This window comes from Oncorhynchus mykiss, chromosome 22, assembly GCF_057628025.1.
Source record: "Oncorhynchus mykiss isolate SJ-2025 chromosome 22, ASM5762802v1, whole genome shotgun sequence".
Taxonomy (NCBI): domain Eukaryota; kingdom Metazoa; phylum Chordata; class Actinopteri; order Salmoniformes; family Salmonidae; genus Oncorhynchus; species Oncorhynchus mykiss.
This window is the reverse complement of record NC_143043.1, coordinates 48,383,469-48,408,900: the sequence shown is the minus strand read 5'-3', so window position 1 is coordinate 48,408,900 and position 25,432 is coordinate 48,383,469. Positions and strand designations below refer to the sequence as shown.

Sequence of the window (25,432 nt, the reverse complement as noted above, 5' to 3'; positions counted from 1 at the left end):
GACCAACTAACCTCTCACTAACTAACCTCTCACTAACTAACCTCTCACTAACTAACCTCTCACTAACTAACCTCTGATATTAGAGCACTTCCTGGGCCAAACAAAAGCACACCAAGAGGCCATTTCCAGTCAGAAACACTGAAACCTTCTTTACATGGATCCCATTGGAACAGGAGATCTTCCAGACCACGTGACCTGATTAGGAAAAACTCTGGATACTAAATAAATGAATTCCATTTCATTACAATTGGCCTATAGAGAGTCTACTGAAAACGGGCCCACAAAGTCTACTGAAAACTGGCCCAGTCTACTGAAAACTAGCCCATAGAATCCACTGAAAACATCTCTTCATGGCCACATTTTTGTTGGTAGCTGTGTTCATGTCTACCATCTCAACGACTCTAAACCTTAATAATCCTATGAGTCATTCAAAACTAATATGACAATAATACAAAGTAAAAGAGAAAAATACAAGTTATGATTTCAGCAACTGGTTCCACATAGGATGTTACATTGCATAAAGCCTGTGGTCTTCGAACATGAAGTCCCTCTTCAATACTCACTCACACACACACACAAAACCACACCACACACACACACACAAAGCAAACAATATCTCCTGTAACCTTCATATATGTATGGTGCTTAGAGGACTCTCTGCCACTGCATTCTGAACAGAAAGCACTCCAGCAATGACATAGTACAGCAGATGTCTATGCGTCAGAGCCACACAAAAGCCTTCCTCTTTCTACCCAATGATCAGGTTATCTTAAACATTTCCACTGTGCACTAGAGTCTGAATAGATACAGTGTCTAGTGCCCTGGCAAGATCTCTTTTCTTTCACCTGCCTAAAGAAGTATTAAAGAAGCAGCGTAACCTGGATCTTCACCCATAATGCCATGCAACAGTGTCCCTTCATTTCTAAACAATTTATTCCCCTAGCCGTGTTGCAAAGCGCATTTTAGAAAAGGCGCTGAAAGACGGCGAAACAATGTAGCATTATTGTGGCGGCATTATTGGGGTGGCAGGTAACCTAGTGGTCAGAGCATTGGGCCAGTAACCGAAAGGTTGCTAGAGCAAATTCCCGAGCTGACAAGGTAAACATCTGTCGTTCTGCCCCTGAACAACAGCAGTTAACCCGCTGTTCCTAGGCCGTCATTGTAAATAACAATTTGTTTTTAACTGACTAGCCTAGTTAAATAAACAAATAGAATAGAGGGTGGGTGATGTTCATCATAGAATCTGAAAGCTTTCATTGTTTCTAATTTTCTTTTCTAAATAACTTTCACTTTTCCAGATACATCCTTGGGTGAAAATAAAGTGCATTCATGCTACCTGAAAGGGGCTTTTAAAGTTGAGTACAGCTAGCGCTGGCCTGAGAATGACTCAATGTTTATAACCTTACCAATGTTTATAACCTTACCTAGAATACAAGACGACTGATAAATGGATGAATACTCTCCACCAATTAATTGAAACTGGGTCCAGAGCATATCCAGAGCATATAGTAACCAAACCACAATGCCAGATTTAGTTGGAAGTAGAATATAGGCAGAAGTGTCCTACTCATAGGGGGCACGTGCCCACACAGATTTGTCCTGTAAAATGTTTACATATGTGTGTTTTTGTTTGACTTTTCTCTGTAATATTACTAGCCACTTTATGGAGTTGGCTTTTAACTAGACCAGACAGGTTCCCAACCTCCCAACCTCATATGTAGCTACCAAGAAGTCATTTCAGGTTATCACTCAAGCTAGCTTGCCTAACTAACTATCTTAGCTGGCATACCTGCTGGCAAAATGAATAGTCTTTAGAAAAGAAAGCAATAACTAAATGTACTGAATAAGACTCCTTTCATTCCTTTCAATATTTTACCCAGATTTTAGCAGAGATGTAGAGAAGCATATTTTTTTTTTTTTTTTTTTAAAGGACCACCAGTCAGGAGGATACAGACAGCACAAGAGGTATGCTTAGATATTCAGAAAAATATACCATTTTTTTACATAGCATAATGATTATGGCTCTAGAATGTAGGGAAAAGCTGTTTCAGGTGTTTGAAAAATGCAGCCTTCCTCATGTACTTTGTGCCCCCTCCGGTATTGGGACTGCATGACACCCTTGAATAAAGGTGATTTTTACATAATTATCTTTTGGAGGGAAATCTTTCTCAAGCATATTATTGCAGTATTTTATTATTGATTTGGAAGCTGAAAAGCTATGAATCTTGAAGATGAAAGTACATTTACGATAAGATACATAGAGCCTTTTTCTCTTAGCTGTCAGCCCCCTTCCCATAGTTCACAGACCCCTTCTCACTTCATTCCGCTAACTGGTGCTCCAAGCTTCTCCGTCGCTGACCAGGCATCAGCCTCCCTGCTCTGATAAATGGGCTTATTTGAATTGATGGTAGATAATGTAGACACAGTCTTCATTTCTTGTCACTCAATTAAACTGCAATTATCCCAAGTAAAGGAGAGTAAAAAAAAAGTGGAAAGAACGGTCAAAGAATGAAGGACTGAAGCTCCCTGGGAGTCTTTCTGTCAGACACATTAGCCCAGATTGGCTCCATTCTGATAAAAGACCATTCCTCGCACTTGGCAGTGTACAGCAAGGTGCAGACTAGCAGCAACCTGCGGCTTAGATTAGAATTCCTGTACAACGTTTGTGCCATGCCTCAAAGTGGCTGGGAAGAAAAATACCTAAATGTATACAGGTTGTCTTTCAGCTAAAGCAATATGGCATTTAGATGGGAGCCCTTTGTGCCTTTAGTGAAGCTGAGCGCATCAAGGTTTTAGCCCCAAATAGTCCCCATGGACTTTTTTGTTTTATGATGCAAATGCCAGGGACACGTTGTCGGGAGCAACAAAAGTGTGTATTATGAGAAACCTTTGTCGTCACTATATAGTAAGTGACTGATCAATGTAAGAACCCTGGAGTGGACTACACAGGGGTTCACAAAACTACTCATGATCCCGGTGGCGAACTAAAATCTGCTTCGACCCTGAGTGTGCCTACTGTTCCTTCACAGAACCAAAGAGAAACTTTCTTCTTTCTGCCTGCAGATGAATCAGAAACACATGAGACCCTCCACTGGCACAAAATCTAAGCAGTAAATGAATGCTTTTTGTAATTACTGTTCCTTGTAGTAATTATCACTTGGGACAATTTATGGATCTCCTTATTGATTTGACTTGAACCTTGGCAGAGCTTAATTTGGATCACTAAGACAGACACTCTGGGGTGTCAGATGCCTTATAACAGCTCTGTGGGGCTGTAGGGAAGCTAAGCTTTATGGACGTTGCTGTCACTTGTGTATTTAGCCGATGAACATCCCAAAGGATCATTCAATGTGCTGTGTGAGGGTGCAGCTAACCCTAACCCTTCGGTGTAGCCAGCCGGTTGGGGTGTGGCTCTGCATGGGTATCGACTTTGGAAACCAAAAGGAGCGTTCATAATGACCCCACTTTAATCCTGACGCAACCGATTAGTGCTTTGAAGTCTTTGATTTGTAAATGCCCCTGTTCCTCTGCATCACAACTCCTACCTCTCAGGCTCCATAGATAAACACAAATAAACAGATTATTTAACTCATTAAGCAAACATTATCTTAACGCCCAAATACAGCCTGCCGTAGAAGGCTTAAGCAATAAGGCATATGAGAACACAAGGATTATCGTGTGACAACTCCCAACTAAGGGCTGTTCTTAGGCCCGTAGTGAAACTGAGATTACCAACATGCTTTCATTAAAAACGTTATCTTAATGAGTACATTTGTTTTATTTCATCTGTTCAACAGACTATATAGACAGGGCAAAAGCCAGTTGTTCATTCTGAGGTTCTGAAGTTGCTAACCAAACAGTGTGGTCGTTCATTCTTCAGGGATGCTTTGACCCAGTCGTTCATTGCATTCATTCCACATTGCTATGCTAAGCAAATCATTGGCATGTAGATATAGTAGTAGCTAACTAGCAAGCAGAGGTTAAATGATGACAAGAGACAAGAACTTCAATAAATAATGATTGTAAAAGTAATGTATACAGTAAATAGGCAAGAATAATTAATAAAATAATGATTTTATGAATAATGCATAAATTGGCAAAACACAGCTTACTTTCAAGTCAATAGTTGTGGAGGATAGCTAGGCTAATGTTGTTTCTCCTTTGCTACCTAGCTAGCCAACTATACCCAATCACATCAAACAGCTGAAATGACAGCAAACTACGTGCATTTTAGTTTGTTTTTTCCTTCGTTTCTGTATTGCATTTCTTAGGATATATCCATTATAAACATCCTGATAAAACCTGGCTCACATTCAGGTGCATGGCACATTGGAGATTAGAAAAACTGCAACGTCAAATCAAATCAATTTTTTTGTCACATGCTTCGCAAACAACAAGTGTAGACGATCAGCGAAGTGATTACTTTACGGGCCATTCCCAACAAGGCAGAGAGAAAGAAAATAGAGAAGTAATAGAAAAGTAAAACACGTAATAATACAAGTAATAATAAATACACAATGAGTAATAATAACACAATAACTTGGTTATACATACGGCATACCAGTACCGAGTTGGTGTGCAGGGGTACGAGATAATTGAGGTACAGTAGATATGTAAATATAACTAGGAATAAAGGGACAGATGATAAACAGTAGCAGTAGCATATGTGATGAGTCCAAACATTTAGTGCAAAAAGGGTCAATGCAGATAGTCCGGGTTGCTTATTTGGTTAACTATGTAACTAACTACTGTTTAAAAAATCCTTGGCATTTAGCTAACTAGCTAGCAGAGGTTCAATGATGATGAGACACAAGCACTTTAATAAATAATGATTGAACAAATAATTTATCGATAGTTAGTTATGGAGAATAGCTAGGTTGATTCCCAGCTAGCAATGAGGAATCTGCCCAGAAGCCGATTGAATCGGCCCAGAATCGGGTGTCGGACTCGGCCTGGAATCAAAATTAATGACCGCCCAGAATCGGCCCAAGGACATCCCGGCCAGCTACCCTTACTTGGACGATGCTTGGTCAATTGTGGGTTGCCTCATGGGTCTCCCGGTCACTGCAGGCACAGGTCTCAAACCAGCATCTGTAGCAATGCAGTTTGCACTGCGATGCAGTGTCTTAGACCGCTGTGCCACTTGGGAGGTTCTATCCACAAAGTTTTTAATGTTTATCAGTTGCCTTGCATAAAGTATCAAAAATACTTAAATACTACACAGGACTCTTAAAGAATTTCATTTAAATGTTAATTGTATTTTTTGATCACAGAAACAAATATGGAAAAATAAATAAATAATATGTTAATTTTATAAAGCAGCCCCTGTAATCATCTGCCAGAGAGTAGCCCCAATCGGCCCGACCCCCAAGTAATACATTTCTGCCAGATAACTCTCACTGGAATCGGCCCGGGCCCCAAGTAATACATTTGGGCCAGACAACTCACACCAGAATCGGCCCGAGCTCAATCCCCGCATCCTAGCCATAAGTACTACTGCCAAAGGCAGCCCAGACTCAGGCCACATGACGTCGGCCGAGTCTGACTGTCAGCCGAGGGTCCCGACTCTCAGCCGGAATCGGCCCAGATCCACTGTGCAAGCTGGGTGTTAACTTAACTTGTCCTTTGCTAGCTAGCTAACCAACAAAAGCTAGCACACAATCATCAAGCTGCTTAAATGACAGCAAACCATGTGCATTTTCATTTGTTTTACCTTAATTTCTATTGCCATTCTTTGGATATATCCATTAAAATGACCCTGATAAATTAATTTGCCTGGATCAGAGAAACTGTCAGTCTCATCACATTCATCACATCACATTCATATGAATGGCACGGTGGGCTGTGGGACAGTGGATGCACATTGATAAATCTAATGGAACTGTTAACAGGCATTACCTGTGGAATGCGGGGATTGTGGTGCTATCAACCAATCAGCATCCAGGATCCAGGATTCAAATAACCCGTTTTATCATCATAAGTATAACCCCTTCTGCCGAAAGGAACTAATAAAACTGCTGCAGTGTGTGCTGCTCTGTGCACAGTAACAGCTCCTACAGTAACAGCTTATGGAGAGGAGAGTGTACTCTGTCAAAATGTGATCAATAATTCCCATAAGTGTCTCATGTGTTTTGCATGGAGAACGGGCTGAATAAGCAACATCTGAGGGGTCTGTGTGACTGGAGCCTCTCCACTGATGTGTCCATCAATTAATGAGATCACCTGAGACAGCCACTGTCACAGCCCCTTCACACAGGACTTAGTAACAGGACACATGCCCTCCCATTGATCAAACTGTCATTCAAACCCCCCGATCCTCTGCTTAAACACACACACATGCTCTCACCCACACACACATACAGTAGCAGTCAAAAGTTTGGACACCTACTCAACCATGTTTTTTTTTTTTTTTACTATTTTCTGCATTGTAGAATAATAGTGGAGACATCAACAATATGAAATACCACAAATGGAATCATGTAGTAACCAAAAAAGTGTAACTAAATATTATAGATTTTAGATTCTTCAAAGTAGCCAACCTTTGCCTTGATGACAGCTTTGAACATTCTTGGCATTCTCTCAACCAGCTTCACTTGGAATGCTTTTCCAACAGTCTTGAAGGAGTTCCCACATATGCTGAGCACTTGTTGGCTGCTTTTCCTTCACTCTGCAGTCCAACTCATCCCAAACCATCTCAACTGGGTTGAGGTCGGGTGATTGTGGAGGCCAGGTCATCTGATGCAGCGTTCCATCACTCTCATTCTTGGTCAAATAGCCCTTACACATCCTGGAGGTATGTTGGGGCGACCCCTCCTGTCTCAGCCTCCAGTATTTATGCTGCAGTAGTTTATGTGTCCGGGGGCTAGGGTCAGTCTGTTATATCTGGAGTATTTCTCCTGTGTTATCTGGTGTCCTTTGTGAATTTAAGTATGCTCTCTCTAATTCTCTCTCTCTCTTTCTCTCTTTCTCCCTCTTCTTTCTCTCTTTCTTACATTCTTTCTCTCTCTCTCTCTCAGAGGACCTGAAAGAGGACTACCTGGCCTGATGACTCCTTGCTGTCCCCAGTCCACCTGGCCATGCTGCTGCTCCAGTTTCAACTGTTCTGCCTGCGGCTATGGAGGTGCTACATTTCCCAGACCTGCTGTATTCAACTCTCTAGAGACAGCAGGGGCGGTATAGATACTCTGAATGATCGGCTATGAAACGCCAACTGACATTTACTCCTGAGGCGCTGACCTGTTGCACCCTCGACAACCACTGTGATTATTATTATTTGACCCTGCTGGTCGTCTATGAACATTTGAACATCTTGGCCATGTTCTGTTATAATCTCCACCCGGCAGAACCAGAAGAGGACAGGCCACCCCTCATAGCCTAGTTCCTCTCTAGGTTTCTTCCTAGGTTCTGGTTTTCTAGGGAGGTTTTCCTAGGCACCCTGCTTCTACACCTGCATTGCCTGCTGTTTGGGGTTTTATGCTGGGTTTCTGTACAGCACTTTGTGACATCAGCTGATGTAAGAAGGGCTTTATAAATACATTTGATTGATTTGATTGTTGAGTCATTATCCTGGGAAAAACAAATGATAGTCCCACTAAGCGCAAACCAGATGGGATGGCGTGTCACTGCAGAATGCTGTGGTAGCTATGCTGTTTAATTGTGCCTTGAATTCTAAATAAATCACTGACAGTGTCACCAGCAAAGCACCATCACACCTCCACCTCCATGCTTCACAGTGGGAACCACACATGCGGAGATTATCCGTTCACCTACTCTGCGTTTCACAAAGACACGGCTGTTGGAACCAAAAATCTCAAATTTGGACTCATCAGACCAAAGGACAGATTTCCACTGGTCTAATGTCCATTGCTTGTGTTTCTAGGCCCAAGCGAGTCTCTTCTTATTATTGGTTTTCTTTTAGTAATGATTTCTTTGCAGCAATTCGACCATGACGGCCTTATTCACACAGTCTACTCTGAGCACTTGAAGAAACTTCCAAAGTCATCAAGGCAAAGGGTGGCTACTCAAATATAAAATATATTTTGATTTAACACTTTTTTGGTTACTACATGATTACATATGTATTATTTCATAGTTTTGATGGCTTCACTATTATTCTACAATGGAGAAATAAAAATATATCTAATCCTCTGAACGAGTATGTGTGTCCAAACGTTTGACTGGTACTGTGTATACATCAGAAATATAAACACAATGCAGCAGGTAATATAAGAAACTGTGTTGGCCTCCATGTTATAACCCAGAAAAAACATCCCAGTCTTCTCAGGAATACGTTTTGTCACTTTGTCAGGCACCATCGCTATAAGAGGTTTATCTTGAGAGATGTGACATTCAGCTGCAACAATGAGCCGTCTGCAGGAACACTCTTATTTCACTCTATTGAAAAGAGGCAGTTTTTTTCTCTCTCAATGACATGGTTATTATCATGATGATCACTTTTTCTCCTCAAATAAGATTGACTTCCATTTTCAAGCAGTGTTAGGGCAGCTCTGTTAGAAAGCATCCAGACCCTGGGAACCATAGTCAAGGTTCCAATGCATCCTCACAATTTCTTCATTTGCTAGAGGTCACAGCTACTATGGTTGCTCCCTTGACATACTGATGGCCAAACATGCAAAGGCTTTTTCATTGTTATAACTGATTGAGAAGAGCAGAAATACCTCCGCAATTCATTCCAGGAAGAGATATGGGTTTGTGTGTGTCATATAAATGCAAATTGTCTTTATTTAAGACAATCTGGTGCATCTTGATAGACATGTGGATGACAATAAGGAGATGGTCACCTTGCTATAATTCTGTGATGTTATTGTTTTACAGACAGTGGAGGTGACCATACAAATGAGCTGTTTTTGTTCTTACTTTCATTCACAATTCATTCAATTTTTGCCAAGTGACACTGGCAAGACATAATTATAAATTATGTATTTATGCTTGCAAATCCATCACAAGTTATCCTTATACATGTTATAAAATAGCTCTTGAAATGTTGTGTGCTGGATATTTTGAGTAATCGTTTGAAGTTATTGGCCTACATTAGCTTGTGAGCCATGCGTGTACATTTTTATAACATTTGTGTACCGGTCCCGTTTCAGGAAACTAAGTGTATGTCACGGGGTCACTACATTGCAGGAGAGACGTTTGAACATAAACTTTTTTTTCATCAAAATGAATTTGTTTTTGTTGCAAAAATGCCTTCCGGAACATGTGAACTTTCATGTGCCTTAATAACAAACTTGTATGCCATCTGTAAATACGAATAAAATTGTTAAATTATGAGCCTAGTTGGTTTAGCCACATAAAAACACAGCAAACTTCCCAATAGCCATTGTTCGCTGAGATAATGAGTGGGCTGGACATGCAGAGAGATGAGTTTGGATTGGCCATATAGCACGCTACTATTTATTTGAGCTGGTCAGTATGTCTAGGTAATCCTGTCTAATGCGGCTTTTTTATTTTATATATCGTAGTGTAGTAAAACTGCATAAGTTTTGCTCTCCACTTTCTGGAGGACCGAGTTTTGAAATCAGTGAAATTTGAGTGTGATAGCTAAGGAGATCGAGAAAACAGCTGTCTCCGGATTACATCTTCAAACTGAGGGCAACCATGGCATTCGACAGGAGACGCGCACCATCCATGATGTATACGGGTAATATAGTCTAACTAGCTACATTTTCAGATATTACACGCTTCTAATTTTGACAGAATGTGGTTTCATTTCAAGTTAAAGTGTACTGTTAGCTAGCTAAAGTTAGCTGGCTGGCTTGCGAGCTAACGTTACTTGTATAATCTTATTATTCGTATCTCAGAGCAATTTGCTTGACTAGCTAGCTAACATTGAAACTAGTTGGTTAACTACCTGCATATTCATGCAGGGTAGTAATGTCATGATTTTGGATTATGGTTCATTGTTTAGCTAGCTAGCTACTTGTCTTAACAAAAGACTCCACTATGCAAGTAATCATTTCGGGTGTGTTCGTAAATTCAGTCTGGACATTTACTACGATTTCAGAGCACTCGTGTCTGAGTTTGCCAGAGCGCAGAATAACTAATGAATTTACGAACGCTCAACACCCATTGAATATGGCCGGTGTCAGTAAACGTTGGCAAAAAAATTGTAATTCAATTGTTGCCAGCACCACAGTTACAGTCACCAACACTCTGGATAATATGAAAACAGCTAACCACATCTGCTAGGGCGAGTAAAATGGTCAGAGTGGGGTGTTCTCTCATTTGTGTCTGGAAGTAGCTAGCAAGCTAGCTAATGTTAGCCAGTTAGCTTGGGTGCTTGACTGCCATTGTGAGGTCAAAATGTTCGGATCAACCTTACTCATCGGCTAGAGCGTCCATAGTGGGCTCTGAACGCTCCAGGAGCGAAACGCTCTGAATTCATGAACCGACAATCTGACACCACAGTTGCAGTCACCAAAGCTCTGAATATCGTAACAGCCTAATCAGATCTGCTAGGGCGAGTAATGTTCAGTGAGCTGTTCTCTCATTTTTTGTCTTGAAGTAGCTTACAAGTTAGCTTAGGTGCTTGACTGCTGTTGTTAGTGCAGTATGCTCAGATCAACCCTTAAAGAGTTGGGTGGGGCTAATGCTTAAGAGGGTGTGAACGATGCTGAATTGGTGTAGACAAGGAAGGGCTCTCCCGTAGTAGTACCAAAACATTCAAAGGCCATTTTCTCAAAGGTGAGTTTACAAGTTTAACAACTTTCAATGCAGAAGTACTTTCCCATCGTTCCTCAACTGTAGTGTATGATATACCATTTTCTAGCTCTGTCTCTACAATTATCCAATGTAAAAAACATAATTTAAAAATGTTCTTTAAGACCGATTTGAGCCGGTCGGTCAAATTTGTTCCAATACTTTGAGTCACATCCACACATCTAGACTTAGGTAGTTTTAACTTAGGTGATGTTGTGACACATGTGAATACAGCTGTTCAAGGCTCTATTTTCAGGTCGAAAGTGATGTCAACTAAAAGTATTAATGAAACTCAAAGGTTGAACAAGAAAGATGTACTTTCAACATTTACATAGAAGTGCCAGCAGTCTCTTCTCTGCTTGCCTTTGAGCTTGTATACAGTGTCATCGATGAACAAGGTACTCACTCTCGTTTGCTGAAGGACAATGGTACAATATGAAGGCCCGAATAGCATGTCAGTGCACTGCTGCAGGTTCAAGGGGATTGGATCACTTTTTGTGTGCCGAATGGACTCAATTCTACCTCCACAGAAAAGCGGAGTGAAACTGGAAGAGAACTGAGAAAGAACAGACTTTGTGGGGGCTAAGGGAGAGGGTGGATGAAAAATTGTCTTGTTGCATTAGTTTCTCTCTGATCCCAAATGGAACTATACATGTATCTGAGAGATGAGCTGTCTAACTACAGTATGGCGGGCTGTGCTACAAGCAGCCGCTGTCTACCTACAGCATGGTAGGCTGTGCCACAAGCAGCCGCTGTCTACCTACAGCATGGCAGGCTGTGCCACAAGCAGCCGGTTTCTTCCCTGTGTGCCTGTGCTGAGCTGGCAGGACCTGGTGATAAAGCTGATGGAGGTGGTGGTATCAGGTGGCAGGTTGGATAATTACAACTCTCTATATGGGCTGTGCAGCGATCCTGGGCCCGATAAGGAAAAGGGGGCAGCTTTAATGCACCCGCTAAATGTTGGGAAATAGTGGATAATGGCAAAGTAATCTCAATGCCTGCAGGGACACAAGTGTCTTCTTATTGATTTAAAGCACAGGACTTGGCGAGAGAGAAAATGTGGGTGTTTTATTTTAAGCAAAAAAAATGGTGCCCTGTGGAAGGTTGTAGGGATATCTGACTTTATGACAAAAGGTTAAAGGTTGCTCTATAATGATTCAGGAAGTCTATTTAGCCACCGCTGTTATTTAGTTTTGCCTAAAGATGTGGAGATATCCTTCAATGAATGATTATATGTGAATCACTGACAAGACTTATCAACCTCGGAGGTCTTATCAACCTTGTCACAAGACTTGGAGGTCTTATCAACCTCGTGATTTTCTTGTGCTACAGTGGCATGCACAAGTATTCAGCCCAATTGGCATTTTTCCTATTTTGTTGGCTTACAACCTGGAATTAAAATTGATTTGGGGGTGTTTGTATCATTTGATTTACACAAGATGCCTACCACTTTGAAGATGCAAAATATTTTTTATTGTGATACAAACAAGAAATAAGACACAAAAAAACAGAAAACTTGACAGTGCATAAATATTCACCCCCCCTGCCCAAAGTCAATACTTTGTAGAGCCACCTTATGCAGCAATTACAGCTGCAAGTCTCTTGGGGTATGACTCTAAAAGCTTGGAACATCTAGCCACTAGGATTTTTTTCCATTCTTCAAGGCAAAACTGCTCCAGTGTCACGTTCTGACCTTTATTTCCTTTGTTTTGTCATTATTTAGTATGGTCAGGGCGTGAGTTGGGGTGGGCAGTCTATGTTTGTTTTTCTATGATTTGGGTATTTCTATGTTTCGGCCTAGTATGGTTCTCAATCAGAGGCAGGTGTCATTAGTTGTCTCTGATCGAGAATCATACTTAGGTAGCCTGGGTTTCACTGTGTGTTTGTGGGTGATTGTTCCTGTCTCTGTGTTTGCACCAGATTGGGCTGTTTTGGTTTTTCACATTTCTTGTTTTGTTAGTCTGTTCATGTGTAGAGTCTTTATTAAAGAACCATGAATAGAAACCACGCTGTATTTTGGTCCGCCTCTCCTTCAAGTCAAGAAAACCGTTACAGAATCACCCACCACAACAGGACCAAGCGGCGTGGTAACGGGCAACAGCAACAGCGGCGCAAAGAGGAATGGACATGGGACGATGTATTGGACGGCAAGGGTTGCTACACATGGGAGGAGATCCTGGCGGGAAAGGATTGCCTTCCATGGGAACAGGTGGAGGCAGCTAGGAGAGCAGAGGCAGCCGGAGAGAGGAGCCCGCGATATGAGGGAACACGGCTGGCAAGGAAGCCCGAGAGGCAGCCGCAAAAATGTATTGGGGGAGGCACACAGGAACTATGGCGAAGCCAGGTAGGAGACCTGAGCCAACTTCCTGTGCTTACCGGTGGGCGAGAGAGACCGGGCAGGCACCGTGTTATGCTGTGAAGCGCACGGTGTCCCCAGTGCGGGTGCATAGCCCGGTGCAGTACATTCCAGCTCCGCGTATCGGCCGGGCTAGAGTGGGCATCGAGCCAAGTGCCATGAAGCCGGCTCTACGCATCTGGTCTCCAGTGCGTCTCCTTGGGCCGGCTTACATGGCACCAGCCTTGCACACGGTGTCCCCAGTTCGCCTGCATAGCCCAGTGCGGGCTATTCCACCTCGCCGCACTGGCAGGGCGACCGGGACCACCTCCACGCACCAGCCCTCCGGGGGCAGCCCCCCGCACCAGGCTGTCTCTCCGTCTCATACTTACAGGTGCTCCCGCCTGTCCAGCGCTGCCGGAGCCTTCCTCCTCTCCAGCGCTGCCGGAGTCTCCCGCCTCTCCGGCGCTGCCAGAGCTCCCGCCCCTTAGTCCAGAGGCGCCAGAGCCCCTCATTCCAGAGGCGCCAGAGCTCCTTAGTCCAGCGCTGCCAGAGCCTTCCTCTCCAGCGCCGCCTGAGCCACCCGCCTGCCCAGCGCCGCCTGAGCCACCTGCCTGCCCAGCGTCGCCTGACCCAACCTTCTGCCCAGCGCCGCCAGTGCCGCCAGTCTGCCCAGCGCCGCCAGTGCCGCCAGTCTGCCCAGCGCCATCTGAGCTATCCATCTGCCCAGTGCCGCCAGTCTGCAAGGAGCCGCCAGTGCCGCCAGTCTGCAAGGAGCCGCCAGTGCCGCCAGTCTGCAGGGGGCCGCCAGTGCCGCCTGTCTGCCAGGGGCCGCCAGTGCCGCCAGGCTGCCGCCAGTGCCGCCAGTCAGCCAGGGGCCGCCAGTCAGCCAGGGGCCGCCAGAGCCCCTCAGCCCAGAGGCGCCAGAGCCCCTCAGCCCAGAGGCGCCAGAACCCCTCAGCCCAGGTCCCGAGCTGCCCCTCTGTCCCGAGCTGCCGCCCCTCTGTCCAGTGGGGTCATTTAGAGGGGTCACCGTGGTTAGGAGGTCACGGAGGCGGACAATGAGGCGGACTAAGACGATGGAGAAGTGAGAAGTGTCCCGCGCCAGAGCCGCCTCCGCGGACAGACGCCCACCCAGACCCTCCCCTATTAGGTTAAGGTTTTGCGGCCGGAGTCCGCACCTTTGGGGGGGGGGGGGTGGTACTGTCACGTTCTGACCTTTATTTCCTTTGTTTTGTCATTATTTAGTATGGTCAGGGCGTGAGTTGGGGTGGGCAGTCTATGTTTGTTTTTCTATGATTTGGGTATTTCTATGTTGCGGCCTAGTATGGTTCTCAATCAGAGACAGGTGTCATTAGTTGTCTCTGATTGAGAATCATACTTAGGTATCCTGGGTTTCACTGTGTTTGTGGGTGATTGTTCCTGTCTCTGTGTTTGCACCAGATTGGGCTGTTTTGGTGTTTCACATTTCTTGTTTTGTTAGTCTGTTCATGTATAGAGTCTTCATTAAAGAATCATGAATAGAAATCACGCTGCATTTTGGTCCGCCTCTCCTTCAAGTCAAGAAAACCGTTACATCCAGCTCCTTCAAGTTGGTTGGGTTCTGCTGGTGTACAGTAATCTTTAAGTCATACCACAGATTCTCAAATGGATTGAGGTCTGGGCTTTGACGAGGCCATTCCAAGACATTTAAACATTTCCCTTTATACCACTCGAGTGTTGCTTTAGCAGTATGCTTAGGGTCATTGTCCTGCTGGAAGGTGAACCTCTGTCCCAGTCTCAAATCTCTGGAAGACTGAAACAGGTTTCCCTCAAGAATTTCCCTGTATTTAGCGTCATCTGTCATTCCTTCAATTCTGACCAATTTCCCAGTCCCTGCTGATGAAAAACACCCCCACAGGACTACCTGCCACCACCATGCTTCACTGTGGGGATGGTGTTCTCGGTGTGATGAGAGGTGTTGGGTTTGCGACAGACATGGCGTTTTACTTGATGGCCAAAAAGCTCCATATTAGTCTCATCTGACCAGAGTTCCTTCATCCATATGTTTGGGGAGGCTCCCACATGCCTTTTGTCGAACACCAAACGTGTTTGCTTATTTTTTTCTTTAAGCAATGGTTTTTTTCTGGCCACTCTTCCATAAAGCCCAGCTCTGTGGAGTGTACGGCTTAAAGTGGTCCTATGGACAGATACACCAATCTCTGCTGTGGAGCTTTGCAGCTCCTTCAGGGTTATCTTTGTTCTCTTTGTTGCCTCTCTGATTAATGCCCTCCTTGCCTGGTCCGTGAGTTTTGGTGGGTGGCCCTCTCTTGGCAGGTTTGTTGTGGTGCCATAATTCCGTTTTTTTATCATGTATTTAATGGTGCTCCGTGAGATCTTCAAAGTTTCTGATATTTTTTTATAACCCAACCCCGATCTGTACTTCTCTAGAACTTTGTTCCAGACATGTTTATATAGCTCCTTGGTCTTCATGGTGCCGCTTGCTTGGTGGTGACCCTTGCTTAGTGGTTTTGCCTACTCTGGGGCCTTTCAGAACAGGTGTGTATATATACTGAGATCATGTGACAGATCATGTGACACTTAGATTGCACACCGGTGGACTTTATTTAACTAATTATGTGACTTCTGAAGGTAATTGGTTGCACCAGATCTTCTTTAAGGGCTTCACAGCAAAGAGGGTGAATACCTATGCATTCAACACTTTTCAATTTTTTTTTTTACATTTTTTTTTTTCACTTCGTCAATTTGGACTATTTTGTGTATGTACATTACATGACATCCAAATAAAAATCAATTTAAATTACAGGATGTAATGCAACAAAATAGGAAAAACGCTTGTCTTGCTCCATAAATGTGCTTTCAAACTTTAGCCATTTTGTGTTGTATCTGCCAGTTCTCAGGTCCTCAAGACATGAATTGACAAGCCCCCCCCCCCCCCCCAAAACAGGGCACATGACATTTTTAAACCCACGACAAAATATTAACTTTGCTCACATAAATTATGTATTTATTCCAAGCTCGATATGACTATTTACATGTAATGCAGGAGACCTTATTGTTGATTTGCTAAACCTGTCATTATGTATCTTGACACTTGGGGAACGTCTACTAGGCATTGTACAAACACGGAAGACATGGGACCAAATGACTTCTAATCTAAATACAACAACAAACATCTTTAAATAGTAATCAATTGGATTTTACACACGACTGAACTGTTCAAGGCATTAGCTTTATCTATGTATTAAGATACGAAACGGAAGCAAATGGTATTCAATGGATGCAAAAATGTACTTCTTTCAATAGCGTCTGGCTCAGGGGATCATGCAGAGAACATTCACTCCTCTATGTTTAATTGGATTAAATTGAAATTGAACAGCTTTCACTGCTGTCATTTTTTTTATTTTAAAATGTAAAGAATATCGTCATCATTTCTAATAGATGTTTTTTTGTCATTGTCCCGTTATTCTCAATTCACAGTAGTGCTCAATGCTTAAACCACAGAATTGGCTATGTGAGGAAAGCTGATTGAGCTCTCGTGTGTTCATGGAGAAGAGAATATCGAGCATGTTAGCACAAAGATAAGAGCTATAAAATAGGAACAATAGGGATGGTTTGAAACGGGTTAAAGAACCTGACTACCTGGTTAAAGAACTTGACTACTTGGGGTTTAATGGTTTCACCCTCCTCCTAGTGATCTACTTGGCAAGACTTGCAGTATTAATATGTCCTTAATCTCTTCCCATAGAAAGCCTGGTTCAGTCTTTAATCTCTTCATATAGAAGGCCTGGTTCAATCTGGTCCTTAATATCTTCCTATTGAAGGCCTGGTTCAGTCTGGTCCTTAATATCTTCCTATAGAAGGCCTGGTTCAGTCTGGTCCTTAATCTCTTCATATATAAAGCCAAGTTCATTCTGGTCCTTAATCTCCTTTTAGAGAAGGCATAGTTCAATCTGGTCCTTAATCTCTTCCTATAGAAGGCCTGGTTCAGTCTGGTCCTTAATATCTTCCTATATAAAGCCTAGTTCAATCTGGTCCTTAATCTCTTCCTATAGAAGGTCTGGTTCAGTCTGGTCCTTAATCTCTTCCTATAGAAGGCCTGGTTCAGTCTGGTCCTTAATCTCTTCCTATATAAAGCCTAGTTCAATCTGGTCCTTAATCTCTTCCTATAGAAGGCCTGGTTCAGTCTGGTCCTTAATCTCTTCCCATAGAAGGCCTGGTTCAGTCTGGTCCTTAGTCTCTTCCTATGTAAAGCCTGGTTCAGTCTGGTCCTTAATCTCATCCTATAGAAGACCTGTTCAGTCTAGGTGTCAGGAAGGGGGATGAAACAATAGGGCAGAAGACAGAAGGCAGGGCTGTGATCAGGCAAGCACAAAGAAAATATCACCACATCAGGTCAAGCCCCCCAGATATAGGGATTTTACTTAAGTAAAACAACCAACTTTTGCTGCTATGTCTGCAAATTATCTCACCTCTTGAGCTTCCATTTCAGACTATATTATGGCTAGGCTTTGGAGTGAACCGTATGAGATCTCTCCATAAAAATGTCCCCTGTGGGCTTGTTTTGCTGTCTGCCTTCCAAATGCATGATATTTTTCTTGTCAGCCTTATCACCAGTCAGTGTGCTGTGAAGTAGGAGGGCTCTGCTCCCTCCGTCTCAGAGGATGGACCCAGGCTTTATCACCAGGTAATTCTCCCACTCTCACCAGCCCATCTTATTCCCACTCTAACCTCAGCCCCGGGAGAAGGAAACAGAACACAACAGAAAGGGGCTGAAAAAACACTAATTTACATCAATTTATTAGATCTTAATTACATGTGTTGGCCAAGCTGGCAAATGGTGTTACTATTTCAGTAAATAGAAAAGGCAGTGAATGAATCATTGATAAATCAAATAGGAGTGAGGTTCAGGTGTGGAAATACTAATTGAATTGAGGGTTTAATCAGCAAGGCTTTATCATCAGGAAAGTCAATCTCAGGGTGCACACTATAATCTGCTGGTCATGCTTCAGCAACAGGCTATTATGAAACAGTTCTTATACACAGGATAAATGCTGCTGAGTTCAGAATTAAATGTGTTTAATTTTTTTACCCAACAAATGTCAATAGTGGGGAGTAACATTTATGAAGTTCACGATTATGAGAAGATGAAAAGCATCTATTTTTGTGCTCAATGGACTGTACACTTACTATCTACAGCTGATAACAACTTTTCCCTTAACTTATTCATATAATTCATAGCTATTTGCGTGTTTGTGTCATAAAAGGAGATGCTCTTCACAGTGATTCGCGTGGTTCTCTGCTGGAATGTTATCTAAAGCAATGACAGCCCAACAATAGGAGCACAACGTAGTGTTGAGAGAGACGCGAATACTTTCAGTTGAGGCTGCAGCTTGTCTCTCTCAAAACGTCAAGGTGCACTTGTCAATCAGCGGCCGGTCATTTTTACTCGCATCATCTCCTGACGATCAGGCTCCCTCCAAGTTGAGACAATGGAGCAGTTTCAGTGACAAGGCCACTATTTCCCGGCCGCAATGAAACAACATTAGCGTTACTCGTTTAGGCTCATCAAATTGCGAAAAGTAAATCACACCAACTAGAGGACGGACAACTACAGCAGTCAATGGAGCTGTACGTCCCATCTAAGTAGCGCATCCTATTGAGTTCATCCAATGTTCCAATGTCATTCAATCAAATAACTTGTTTTCTTCATTAATTATTTTTCCTGCATTATGTATTTTTTTGAACCTTTATTTAACTAGGCAAGTCAGTTAAGAACAAATTCTTATTTTCAATGACGGCCTAGGAACAGTGGGTTAACTGCCTGTTCAGGGGCAGAACGACATTGACATAACACATTATATCTCAACGTATCCCATCAACCCCTCCTCATCCTGTATCACTGATTATTTCAACACTGTAATGGCTGATGGGATGGCATGGGCATGAGAGTTTTCATGAGAACTAATTGAAATTACGGAAAGGCCACGACTTTAGGACAAGACCTAGTATGCGTATGCACTAATAATAGTAATACTACTACTAATATGTAATAATAATCGTCATAATACTCATACTAATATGTAATAATAATTATAATGATAATAATAATAATATAGAAAAGACGGGAGGAAGGAAGACTCAATATTGACACTGTTCAGTCGGCTACCTGTCTTACCAGCTGAGTTGTCATAAATTCATACTCAGGTACAAATGCAAATCATTCATGAAAGACGACTTTATATTTAATTCAATTTGGCATTAATTCATACACTATATCAAATTAAATGCAGGGACTACAAATCGCCATGTCAATTGTTTGATGCAGCCTTTTTTTTCACTTTTTCATTTTAATAATTATGCACAACCGAGAAGGTGCGGGAACAAACCACTTAAACAGACGATTTACTCAACGAGTCTTTCAGATAACTGTAATTGCTTAGTTGAATATTCGACAACCTAATTTCGGTTGTCGATTCTCCGCCCTTGGGAAAGTCCTTTGAAGTGAAAGTGAAAGGGGAAATTCAGGAAAATAATTAATTTCACCAAACGCGATTAGAGACACTCTACCGTCGTCAATATTTAGGCGTATTTATGACAAACTGCTTTTCACAATATCAGAAAATTAAAGAAGACATTCTTTACTTAGCTATCTTGCGTCTAGGCATGTACCATTTCTATAATACCAGTGCCACCCATGGAGCAAGGAACAGGAAAAGCCACTCAGGAAGAGATGATCGACATTATGCTGTGGATTTAAGAGCCAGTGCAGAGTAGCCTACAACAGTAGGATATTTAGATCAAATAAAAAGTAAAGACCATAGTTATTTAGAAATAAAATAGCGTGCAGTTCAAGCTTTAATGTCACATGCGCAAGTGAAATCACTTTCTTGCCAATTCCAAACCCAACAATGCAGTAATCAATATCTATGTAGCACCAACAATAATATAAGGTAGAACAAAAACACAAAAAGTAAGAAGTTATATACAGGGTCAGTTCCAATACCATATTTACAATGAGCAGTGATACTGGAGTGATAGAGGTAGGTATGCATAGGGGTAAGGTGACTAGGCATCGGGATATATGATAAACAGAGTAGCAGCAGTGTAAATGATGACTGTGTGTGTGTGTGTGTGTGTGTGTGTGTGTGTGTGTGTGTGTGTGTGTGTGTGTGTGTGTGTGTGTGTGTGCTTGAGTGGAGTCAGTATGCATGTGTGTGCATGGTATGAGTGTGTTGGAATGTCAGTGTGTGTGAGTGTGTAGAGTCATGTGAGCGTGTAGAGTCCTGTGAGTGAGTAGAGAGACTGTGTGTGAGAGTGTGTAGAGTCCTGTGAGTGTGTGGAGTCCTGTGAGTGTGTAGAGTCCTGAGAGTGTATAAAGTCCTGTGAGTGTGTAGAGAGACAGTGTGTGAGAGTGTGTAGAGTCCTGTGAGTGTGTAGAGAGACAGTGTGTGAGAGTGTGTAGAGTCCTGTGAGTTCGTAGAGACAGTGTGTGAGAGTGTGTAGAGTCCTGTGAGTGTGTAGAGAGACAGTGTGTGAGAGTGTGTAGAGTCCTGTGAGTGTGCAGAGAGACAGTGTGTGAGAGTGTGTAGAGTCCTGTGAGTTCGTGAGAGTGTGTAGAGTCCTGTGAGTGTGTAGAGAGACAATGTGTGAGAGTGTGTAGAGAGTCCTGTGAGTGTGTAGAGAGACAGTGCAAAAATAAATACAAGGGTCAACTCAGATAGAATTGGGTAGTTGGGGATGAGAGAGAAAAGAAACAGACACCATTGTCAATACAACCCATATTTATATTTATTAATTTTCCTTTTTGTACTTTTAACTATTTGACACAATATATGACATATGACATGTCTTTATTATTTTGGAACTTTTGTGAGTGTAATGTTTACTGTAACTTTTTATTGTTCATTTCATTTTTTTTTAATTATCTACTTCACTTGCTTTGGCAATGTTAACATATGTTTCCCATGCCAATAAAGCACTTACAGTGAAACATTTAAATGAATTGAGAGAGAGACAAAGTAGCCTATTGACGTTTCCATGTTCACTGCTCATTACCTCTGTCATTGGGCGGCATGTGCAATCAATTGTTTTAAAATAAGCCTTTTATTTAATTTACCCAGTGTTCGGAGAGATCTTAAACTTACTGTGCATTTTCAACGTACTCTTAAGAAAAGCCTAGACTTCTCGGGAACAGTTTGGTTACAAGCCCATTACGTTATTTAGCGTCTATACTAAAATTATATATATTTTAAATAAAGGTAGTCTTACTAATAGTATTATTAATATATTATAATATAATAATATATCGTGACAATAATAGGTTAGTCATGATGATCCATATGATAATATGCTATATAGAACTACACTATTAATTTCACTATGAAGGACATATGCCATGAGATGAGGGGATATAGCCAAATATACAGTGATGCGTTTTCTTCCTAGTCCGTCAGTGTGTGTCAGATGTACTGCGCATGCTCCTGGAGCACTTTCACTACATGCCTCTGAAAACCTTATTTCACATGGGGCAGCCCGGAGTTATCAACCATTTGAGTAAACGCTGGATTCAAGTGCTGAGTGGTGGTTAACAGTCTGGCGATAGTAGCAAAACAAGATAAGAACTTCGCTAGGCATATTGCCTTCTCTCTTCTATGCAATATTGATTTTACTCGTCGGACATCAACATGCATCAGAAAACATAACTTTTACTGAGTTTCTCATCAGGACGCAGCGCATTGCTCTTTTCCAAACGGATATCTTACAACGGTGTGATGAAGCATTGAGATTTAACGTACGTTAATGAAATATGTTATTTTAAGCATTTTATCTCACATAATTATTGTTTCTCTGCTAAATGTAATTTAATTAGATTACTTAGTTGTATCATATATGTAGACCTATGTAACTGTGATTTGCGTTGTTAGGCAACCTGAGGCTTTACTGTCACTAAATACTAGAAAGAGACTTGACATATTGTCTGTGATATTTCCTTTTTCAGACCATAAGTACTTTGTACCAACATGTCTAAACCAATGGATCACGTAAAACGACCGATGAATGCCTTCATGGTTTGGTCCAGAGCGCAGAGAAGAAAAATGGCTCAGGAGAACCCAAAAATGCACAACTCCGAAATCAGCAAAAGATTGGGAGCGGAGTGGAAACTTCTCACTGAGTCGGAGAAAAGGCCATTCATTGACGAAGCTAAACGACTGAGAGCCATGCACATGAAGGAGCACCCTGACTATAAATACAGACCTAGGCGAAAGCCAAAGACTCTGATGAAAAAAGACAAGTTTGCCTTCCCAGTGCCCTACAATCTTGGGGAGCACGACGCGCTTAAAGTTAGCGGTTTATCTCATGGAGCACTTTCCGAACACCTATTAGGGAACCCCGACAAGGCGGCAGCGGCGGCCGCAGCAGCGAGAGTCTTTTTCAACCCGTCCATGTCCACGAACCCCTATTCGTTTTTTGAGCTCGGATCGAAGATGTCAGAGCTATCCTCGCCCTCGTTTCCTTACCCATCTCTGGGCTACCCTGGTGGCACGGCTTTCTCTGGAACTGGCGGTGTCGGTGGAACTCACACCCACACTCACTCTCATCCAGCCCCGGGCAACCCAGGCTACATGATCCCCTGTAACTGTACGGGCTGGCCCTCTGCGGGTCTCCAGACACCGTTAGCCTACATCCTACTCCCCGGGATGGGCAAACCTCAACTTGACTACCCTGCATATGCAGCGGCATTATGATAGCCTATTGGACTTAGAAGAAGTTTAAATGTGAAAAAATATTCATGCAAGAGTTTATTATGCATGCACAAACTTGTACATGTGATAAAGTGCTCGTCGTCTCAGATATCACATGTGTATGTATATTGATTAATGCCTTTATCTAAGGTAGGGCCTAATGCTTATTTAGAGAACTCACGAAACTAATATTCATCTGTCAAATCCCAGAGGGACAGAACAAAAGGATTGCAGGAATACAGAGAGCAAAGGGCCCTTGTCAATGTGAATTCTAATTTGAAAGGCACCATGTCTGTTGCTAAAGCACCTGCTTTACTGGCTTGTTATCAAGTAGGCAGTTTACTACATCACACAACAAATCAGATATAAACATGAACTGGTCATACTTATCTTCATATATTTTATCTGATAATTAAATATTGTTTAAGAAATATAAATCACTTGCTTTTATATGATTTATATTGTTGGTCAAGAAGGTTTGTTCATTTCTTGTGCTTCTGGCTACGCTCGTGTTGCTTTATTGTTTCAATCAGAACGGCATAAGCCTGTAAATGTGTACAGCTAGCGTAAATGGTGGTAATATTTAATTTGCCATTTGGCTAGTATTTGAGATGTGGTCTGGAACTGACTGGGTGGTTTGGCTCAAAATCCAGTTGATATTTTAAGTTTTCAAACACTGTTTTATAGATGTCTGTAATATTTATTGTTTAGTGGGAATCATTATGCTGACCCGGTTGATTGAACAGTGGACATACCTTGTCCTGTAACATTTGCACAGGAAATATTAAGTGCTTATGGGATGTAATTTATTTAAAGGAATCACACTGCCAAGTATGAAGAGCCTAAAAGTTTTTTTTTTTTAATTCGACAACAATCCGTATCCTTTCTTTCAACATTGGCAATTCACCAAATTGTCATTTATTATTTTTTGGTTTCTTGAGACCTTCGCATTTATGTGCGTTAGGTGCAGCACTCGTTTTTACTAACTCTTAATTAATTAAGTTGTATGTTTTGTGTTTTATTTAAACACCACTTACATGTACTTTAAACTCGTAAATGCTATTATGTTCATTTGTTGAACAAAGGGTTATAATAAAGCTATTGCGGACAAACAGAAAGAATCGCGCTGTAGTTCTTGTTGAATTGCTAACAAGATTTTTTATCTGAATTGCCCTGACATGGTCAGCCCAGGTGGAGTGTAATATATCCTCCAAAGGCCGTTTTTGTTCCCGCTGTGAATATCATTACTCGGAAATCTAAATCCACCCATTGTAATCAAGAGCCAAAACCTGATTTATCACAATTTTAATCGTGAATAGGAAGGAAGATAAAACTGAGTGAGTTTCTTTAAGCCCTCCCAGTAAAAATGAGCTCTTTAAGTCTGTAGAACAGAAATCTCTATGAGGTTTAAAACAGGGCCTGAATTAGGTGTCAGCTTCCAATTACAAAACACAACTAATTGCATTGTATTTCCTGTATTTTTGTTATATATACTTTCTTCAACATTCGTCACTATGTTACGGTTTGTGTGTGTGTGTGTGGGGGGGGGGGGGGGGGGGGTGGTGCTCGTGCGCGTGTGTGTTGGTGATATCTCTGAATTTATGTTCATATTATGACATGTAATACATTGGACATGATATTTAAGCAAACTACCCCTCCTAGATTACATTAAGAAGTTAATTCATATGGATCAGAGCGATTATGCAAAACTAATTTGGACTGTCCAAGGATAATTATCATCCGACACGGTTAATTAGACCCTTTCACCATTCTGCATTCTCTATTGTAACACCCCGATCACTTCTTTCAACTGAACTTTCTGCTTAGCCCTGGAAATAACGCACAAGTGGCCTTGTTTCATTCAGTATAAAATAAAAAATATATATAAAATTCAACATTTATCCTCCCAACATTATTTCTGCGCATTTTAAAACAAACGAAGTCAACGATTCACGGGGGACTTTTCTCTGTGTCTTTGGTCCCCATTCTGACACCAGTGTTTTATAACCAGCAGTTTGGCCTTGTTGGAGAATAGCCTACATACACATCAGTAGAGTACGCTAGGTTATTATGGGATATATATTTTTTCGAAAACAGAAAGGATATTGATTTTTGATTTTTGTTTTCTTGAAGGTACCACTTATTTGATCGTTTTTGGTAGGAAGTAAAACAGAGATTGTTAAAGGGTAGTCAACAGTTGGCTGACCGAAACGCCTGAGGTCGCCAGGTTAATAAAAGAGGCGCATTACCATCTCAGTGAAAAAATCCCTCTCTTTATGTGGCCTTGTATTCTATATTTTACTTAAGAAAAGGGGGAGAAATCTGAAAGAACTGTTTCTTCACTGGGAGCGTTTAGACGGTCAAGGAGGTTTTGTCTGGGAACAAAACGTGGGTTGGGAGGTTTTTGTGAGAGTGTTGTTTGTTGAAGTGGAGCTCAGCAAAAGCGTCTGCTTTCCTTCATTGTGATGAAAGCAATCAGTGGTATTTGGAAAACTGTTAGCATTGTGCAGTTTTTCTGTGTCCATTGTGGAGGATTTCTTTTCACAAGGTTTTTTTTTTCAGCCTATCCAGCTGGCCGGAGTGAATAGCACTGCAATGTGTACACGCTTTGTCCCTCGAAGCCCTTCAA

The 25,432-nt window shown here is 42.0% G+C and overlaps 1 protein-coding gene across 1 annotated transcript; it reads left to right on the top strand.

The window, feature by feature from the left end:
• Positions 1–21,718: 21,718 nt before the first annotated feature.
• Positions 21,719–23,921, top strand: LOC110501903 (transcription factor Sox-21-B). The gene is made up of 2 exons (XM_021579759.3): positions 21,719–21,851; positions 22,059–23,921. Exon 2 carries the CDS (start codon positions 22,081–22,083, stop codon positions 22,804–22,806), a length of 726 nt encoding a protein of 241 aa, XP_021435434.1. The 5' UTR covers positions 21,719–21,851; positions 22,059–22,080; the 3' UTR covers positions 22,807–23,921.
• The last annotated feature ends 1,511 nt before the right edge of the window (positions 23,922–25,432 follow it).